This window comes from Sinocyclocheilus anshuiensis, unplaced genomic scaffold, assembly GCF_001515605.1.
Source record: "Sinocyclocheilus anshuiensis isolate Anshui unplaced genomic scaffold, SAMN03320099.WGS_v1.1 scaffold1018, whole genome shotgun sequence".
NCBI lineage: Eukaryota > Metazoa > Chordata > Actinopteri > Cypriniformes > Cyprinidae > Sinocyclocheilus > Sinocyclocheilus anshuiensis.
The window spans coordinates 856,451-864,037 of record NW_015539893.1 but is presented as its reverse complement, the minus strand read 5'-3'; the positions used below and the strand labels follow the sequence as shown (position 1 = coordinate 864,037).

The window sequence follows — 7,587 nt, the reverse complement described above, 5'->3', positions numbered from 1 at the left end:
ATTAACTAACATTAACACAGATTAATAAATGTATTGTTCCATGTTCGTTTGTATACCGCGCGCAAGGTTTATGCACATAGTGCAAGTCTTCTTCTCCGTTTTTAGTGTATCTCTGTGGCAGAATTACTGTGCCACATACTGGTCTGGCATGTATACTACATCGTTTTGTGTCGGATTTGTGGTTTCCTGTGGACGCAGATATTTCTTGAGATGAGGGGGGAAAAAAGATCGGATAGGGAAAGTTCTGGCTTCGTGTAGACGTAGCCCAGTGTTTCCCCTGCCATTATATTAGTACATTATACAACGGCAACCCCCACCCCCATTGAAGGTCAAGTTAATTTTATTTACGCGCACACACAAGTGAGCACACTCCCACTAGTTTCATTTGAGTAAAACTATCCTCATATCATATACACACAGAAATGTAAAGGTATTCATGGCAACCCATCAAAATAAAAGTTCGGTTTAACTTGAAGGCATTGCGGCAGAAATATATTACTATTGTTCAGCAGAATGTACGTAATAGGCTACTACTACTATTAAAATTATTAAAACTGTATTTTTTAAAGAATAATCATACAATATTTCTTCAATGTTTTAATTGTAATATTAAATGACCTTTATTTTCCAAAAAATAAAATGGGTTTAATTTTCATTACTTAAAAGATAGATGAAATGAATATTTTATGCCGTAATGTAAATACACAACACAGAATTTCTGAGCAAAAAATCATAAGGCTATTGTAAGAATAAATGAAACTTGTTTTTATGCTTTCAAATAATCAGACATGCTAAATCAGAATTTGGTAACAATAAAACATAAGGTTGGAAAAAAAAAACATTTCATAGGGCCCTAAACATGTAATTTTTGTTAAACTTTTAATAAATTGATGTTAAATTGTTTAAGTTTCTTGATTTTAATTAATTAGATATGCTTTTTGATTAATACAATTTAATTTAACCATTAAAAAGTAGTGCCCTACTTCCCCTTCCCAGATGTTTATGGGTGAATGCCATTCAGCATTGTGTGCATTTGTACATTTATGTGTTGCCATAGGGAGAGAGAGTTTCAAAGGGGTTTATATGGCATCTGGCTGTCCAAGGAGTATTGAGGGGCCTATAAAACATTTACACCGCAGGAGAGAAGTGAAACGTGAGAGAGGAGAGTGAGCGTTCCTGTTTACAGACACTAACGCTATGCAATGAGGAAGGGGAAGGCCAAAGGAAACCAGCACACAATAATGTCATGTGAGTACTGGCTCACACTACTACAGTACACCGAAAGCATTTCCAACAGTGGGGAAATAAGATTACATCAATACTCATTAGGCCTGGGTAAAAAATATCGATATCTCGATTTTAATCGATTCTCATTTTTACAGAACAATATCGATTCTTAAATCCCAATAATCGATTATTCTAGCCTGTTTTCAGTTAATGGACGGAACATTGAAGGGCACCTCCCATCCAATAAATCGGAATAAGCATTGTGCTTTGGTACTTTTAATATGAAACAAAGTCTCCAATTTCAAATTCTGTCCATTGTATTCTAGTACTCAAACAATAAATGCCGTTTTGGCGCTGTTTCATGTAGTGACAGATCATTTACCTCACATATTCGGTGACCATAAACTCATTAATCATATAGAAAAATAAAGTGTAGAGAGGGGCATTTTGCTAAATATAAACACCATATAACATATTCGTTTTCATTTTGACTGTTCTTCAATGTTTATGTTTGGATAAATCCATCAAGTTTTTATGACAGCCACTATTTAAATGTTTATATAAAAAAAAAAAAATTAATTGAAGTAGAAATAATATGTAATTATGTAACTTTATTATTTTAATAACTTTATTAAGAGTAATTTTAGCAGTTGTACTACAAACCAGCCAATTTTAACCTTCAATATTATAGTAATGTACTGACTCTCGTGTATATTTTACAGCATTAGTTGAGAGATTTTGTTTTTCCTTGAGAAAATTTGGCATGTACTGTACCTGATATGTATCCAAAATAATCGATATTGAATCGAATCGAATCGCAAGCTTGTGAATGAGAATTGAATCGAATCGTGAAATTTGTGTCAAAACCCAGCCCTAATACTCTGAGTAGGGCTGCAAAAAAATTTATTTTAACAAAATGAATATTTTGGCATTCAACATTAATTGTGCTTCCTTTCTGTTGCACTCCGACTGTTTGATGCACATGCGGGTCTCAGCGCGCATTCAGTGAAGTTTGTGAAGTTTAACAGAGACTCGCTTGCTGTCAGGATGAGTTTTCCTGCAGAATGGAGATTCTTCCATTTACAGACAAGAAAGAACTGTCAAGTCTAAGTTTTGCACTACGGGAAACATGTCTTAAATCAATTAAACAACAGGGCAAGCCACAAGAGTTAAGCAGCACTGTTATGTTTTGGGCCACTTGAATGGTGCACTTTTCCCACAAAAGCTCACTCTGTGACCTTCACTCTTTTCTCATAAAAATGTGTTATTCACAGCCGTAAAAAGACATGATTTGTTTTCCGTGCACAGCCTGAATAAATTTATAAAGGAATTTGTTATTTTCATTATCATTATCAATTACTTGTAGCCCTATTGGTGAAATATTCCAACATTTCAGGTAAGAGTTCAACTTCTTCTGAACATATGCAGGGCTAAAGTCATAATGGCACAAAATCACTACATTAGACCCCTGATAGCCCCTCAGCAACAAATCTCCAGAGTTTACACACCACTTCCTCTATAATTCCATGAATTCAAGTCATTGCTGTATAAAGATTATAACTCTTTTAGGTCAATCAGATTTCCATTTGTGCCAGGTAATAATAATATTATAATATTAATTTCATGTTTTATAAAATTAGTATCACATCTGCAATTGTGCTGATATTTGAAGTAAAAAAAATCACTCTTCGTGTGATATATTGATTAACTCTACCAGATGATATATGTAGGCCTGGGCAATAAAACTGTATCGATATTTATCGACGGTACACCTTCGATATCGATATAGAAAATGTTCAATATAGCGCACGATATAGGCACGTGCTATGAGTGAGATTGTGAATAAAGAATGAATATAAGTCGATTTTACAGTAAACATTTGCATTTGAATGTTAGGAGTGCGTCAGGGAGCGTCATCAGTGGCGCGCGTCAGATGCGGTGAAGATGTAAGTGACGTTGTTGTATTTTAATATTTTGTAAGTCCAGCCCACGAGATGCGCCGCTGCTGCATTATTCATTCAAAATATTAGTCTCTCCGTACAACAGTCAAACAGTGGCAAAGTTTTTCTGCCTCGGTAGCAAGCCAAATAGTATTTATTTCAACACTGAAACAAACGGCGGGTGGGTCTCTGTCTTGATCGAGAGAGGGTGAAAGAGGGAGAAAACTGAAGATGACACAGATATATAGTTTATGTTCGACTTGGAAGTATTTATAACACAACTGAGGGAGTCCTGCACTTTCCGTCTTCGACGACACGTAAAAAAACTGCGCATACCGCAGGAGCAGTATAACGGAAAATTTTAGTGGTTTTGAAACCGTGACTTTCCCAAACCGCGGTATACCTTGAAACCGGTTATCGTCCCATGCCTAGACATATACTGTGTCTGTGAATATTAAACTGCAAAAAGACTATTTAAATACGAATGTTCTGCATGTTCATTTGATTACCAGAAAATACACAACACAGGGTTTGTGGGAAAAAAAAAATATTATTAATTATTATTATTTATTCATTTTAGTTTTTTACATTTGGAAAAGCTGTGCTTCCTGCATAAACCTGCCCCTGTTGGTTTGGCAGTATCTTGCTTGCCCTACACAGTTACGTTGTTTAATTTCTTAATTAAAGTTATATATATTTTGTTCTATTTGTGTTATTTATAACTGAAGTGAAGTTTACTGTTAAGTGCACTGATGTCAGACTCATTTTGAATAATAAAAGTTTATTGTTAAATACCCTGCTATTTTTAAATTTCCACTACATAGGCCTATGTTTGTCACATCATTATAAGTGTTTGATCACCACATTTGAGTTATCATTGCAAAAAATGTGTTTATGTATATATTCTGTTTATGTAGGCTATATACTGTATTCTATATACAGTACCAGTAAAAAGTTTGGACACAAATGGGAAGTGTGTCCAAACTTTTGACTATACTGTACTATAATATAGCCTACACAAAGAATATCGGCCGATATATCGGTATCAGTTTTTTTTACTCCCTAATATCGGTATCGGCCCCCAAAAAACCCATATTGGTCGGGCTCTACTCCAAACTACTAGACACCCACAAACCAACTGGCCAGGAAACATTCTATACGTTTACAAAAGACTTACAATCAGTTTAGTGGTAGATCTTTGTTAACTTACTGTCCTTAAAGAACTGATTATATTTGCAAACAGTAAGGCTGAAAAAAGCCCGCCAATGAGGAAAACTGGGGGGAAAAAAAAAAAAATGCATGTCTCCGCAGACCTAAATATGTCATAATTCTCATGGTGACCGAGCAAAGCATGGTTTTATTTCAAACCCACTAAAATGCTTTCAACACCATATATGCTGACATTTATAACAGCAATGCCATACCTTAAATAACATTTAATCTCCAACCACAGGTTCCTTAAGGCACTCTGAGTTCAGCTGGACAGAATTAGCTCTCAAAAGACTTGATTGAGAGAGACAAAGCAAATAATTATGGTTGAGTATGACTGTCATCATCAAAGGAAGTAAATGCTTTCTGAAACTCCCAGTAACAGCATTCCTGACCCCACACCCCAACCAAAAGTCCATCTCCCCTCTCTGCCAAACATTGAGCAGGACTCTCGAAACACAAGAACTGGGTAGACAAACAGGCCTGACAACCTGAGACACCTACGGATCATACTTCAGCTAAAATCCTGATTAGTGCTCTTAAACCACCTTCCGGTAAACAGTCTACAAGTGCCATAATTCAACTTGAGTTTTCTTATGGGGTGAAACAGGAAAGAGTATTTTGCAATGCTGCTGTGTTAAAGTTGTGCTCAGAAGAAATAAAAGTGAGGAAGGGAGGGATGTAAAGTGGCAGCAGAGTATGTGAAGAGAGGGAGAGAGTGTGCTAACGCCCCAACACCGCCGCAGTGTTCTTCCACTGCACCAACACCAGCTCTGTTTACTTCATCACAAACTTTGATAGATTCTCTTTCTATCCTTCAGATCACCCTTTAAAAGAAGTACTGTAAGGTCTTGCTTCAATGCAGCTCCTTGATGAAGTAAACAATCACACCACAATGTCTAAACAAGCACAGATGAGTCACATCCACAAGCAACCTTCACAAAATGTCTTTTCACACCATGTAAGACAGTGAAGTTCAGGTCTTGTTGTTCTAAATCAAAAGTAAAAAACATTTAGCCTAATATACTGAGAATGGATAGCCACATTGAGAATACATGTATGCATCGAGAACACCCTTAATTTGGTAAAATAGGATGATTGTAGCACTGAATCCGCCTTCGTGGATCTTGAGTGAAATCTTTAAGCAATTATGCTATGAAACTGTGTGTGTGTGTGTGTGTGTGTGTGTGTGTGTGTGTTTTCTTCTTGCCAGAAACAGATTCCTCCGTTAAACATGAGAAATGAAAAACAAACCAAAACGGAATTCATGTTGCCATCATAATATGAGCAATCTCATAAAAACACTGAGAACTGAGAGTGTTGCAGTGATCTAATATGTATAGTCTGAATGGTGCAGATATAACCCAACGCAAATTCTTATTACATATCTTATTCTGGAATTTCATAATCCCTGCAGCTACAGCACATATAATCAATGTGAAGTCAACAATATTTCCTTCTCTTATGTGCCCTTGAAACATACATGTATTAAGCTGCCCATCCCAGTGGCTGATTTCTGCAGGGTAGCTGAGCCCGTCTGGCCATATCCGATTCCCAGAGAGAGAGAACGACAACATGACGAGGATTATTTTCAATCATTACAGACTATTATTATTATAGATCAATACAACCCGTATGAATGAATAAATGTGCACAGTCTGCCAAAATGAATAGATTTTGAGCAATACGCAAACATTTCCTCGACTTCAGGGTGGGGGAGGGAAACAAACTCCAGTTAGCAACGGGGCTAAAGCCGTTAGCGGGCTAACCGTGAAAGTCGACGCATAAGAGGACGTACAGATGTTGTTGTTTTTCCGTCACGAAATGCCCTTTAAAAAAGTAAAGAGTGGTTTAAAATTGCTTACCTTCTTCAAAACGTGAGCTACATTTACAAAATTATACTTGGTATTCCCTCCCGATGCTTGTTTTTCCCATTTGAGGCCTTCTGCTTCAGCGAGCTCCGATGCGGGAACATCCGAGGCGCGCAACGCTCATTTCAGTCTGCACTCGCGCCAGCGTGCTAAGCTAATCACTGATTACCTCCCCCAAAATGCGATGATTAAAATCTCTCAGAGCTCCGATAAACTGGTAAGAGAAGGGGTTATAAACTCTCCATCCGTCCCTTTAAACAGTCCATGGGTCTCAGTAACGTTAAGTTTGCTGATTTGGCTTGATCTGAGGTGTAAAAATAAAATTCCGCTTCAAGTTAATCCTCTCCGTCCGACTCCTTCCGAACCGTTCGATCGGCCTTTGACTCGCGCTGACGAAGAGCGGACGCGAGGAGTTGATACACGGATTGTGATAGGCTGACGCGTATGGGCGGGCACTGTTTGTTCCCCGTTGTAACTGTGAAACTGGGGCCATTGTGGTTCTTGCCAGGGAAGCTTCCACGTTGTTATCTTTGGCGACCTCGAGCCTTAATGGCGTAGACAGTGGCATGTTTTTGCGAGCGCCATTTGGGTAAGAGGAAAATGGAGAACATGTGTGGGCATACGTAGTAAAGTTGCTTAAATGTGTTTTTTTTTTATATATATGTGTTTTCGTATTTTAAGATACGAGTGAACAGAGCTGCACCGGAATTGTTTATCCCATCTTAATTCAGATTTATCTGAAACAGCCGTTTATTGCTATTTTCAGCAAGTATTACAAAAACTTTGCTGGTGACAGATTGCGAGCTCATCAGCCACAGCACGATTTGCTTTCATTTACTGTTGTCTGGTAAATATATGTTAGATTTGTTGATTTTTGTTTTAATTTCGATTTGACGCCACAAGCCTCAGGGACCGTGACAGCGATTTCTTGCTGGGCAGAGTAACGCAATGGCTCCCTCTGTTGAAAAGAGCCGCCTTCTTCTTCTTCCTCTTGTTGTTCAATGGCCGTTCACTCCTTAGGAGTATTACCGCCACCTACTGTATATCTTGCGCACATGGGTGATGAATCTGTACTGAAGGGAAAAATAATAACAATACTTTTGTAATGCCCCACCCACCCCATAATATCAGAGCCCAAGCTTCAGCTGGTGCTGCGTGTTCAGCTCCTCCAGCTTTGAAAAGAGCCTAGAGCTAACTGTCTGAGATATATCCTCAATTCTCGACCATCTTGTTATAATTATACCTCAATTATTCTGTCCTCACTACTTCATATCCCAACATAAAAGACATCTGAAATCACACAGGCTCATACCTGCAAGTACAAATAAGAATGCCAGACA

General features: G+C 37.8%; 2 protein-coding genes across 3 annotated transcripts in view; one reads left to right on the top strand and one right to left on the bottom strand.

Moving 5' to 3' along the window:
- Window positions 1–6,628, bottom strand: part of LOC107685857 (ankyrin repeat domain-containing protein 11-like) — a 180,871-nt gene extending 174,243 nt beyond the window's left edge. For both annotated transcript variants that reach the window (XM_016482590.1, XM_016482591.1), the window contains exon 1: window positions 6,242–6,628. The gene's annotated coding sequence lies outside the window, so the exon portion shown is untranslated. The remainder of the gene's footprint in view (window positions 1–6,241) is intronic.
- A 102-nt stretch (window positions 6,629–6,730) lies between these two features.
- Window positions 6,731–7,587, top strand: part of LOC107685858 (paraplegin-like) — a 17,056-nt gene continuing 16,199 nt past the window's right edge. Inside the window, exon 1 of the mRNA XM_016482593.1 lies at window positions 6,731–6,836. Coding sequence (XP_016338079.1) covers window positions 6,814–6,836 — 23 coding nt within the window. The 5' untranslated portion in view covers window positions 6,731–6,813. The remainder of the gene's footprint in view (window positions 6,837–7,587) is intronic.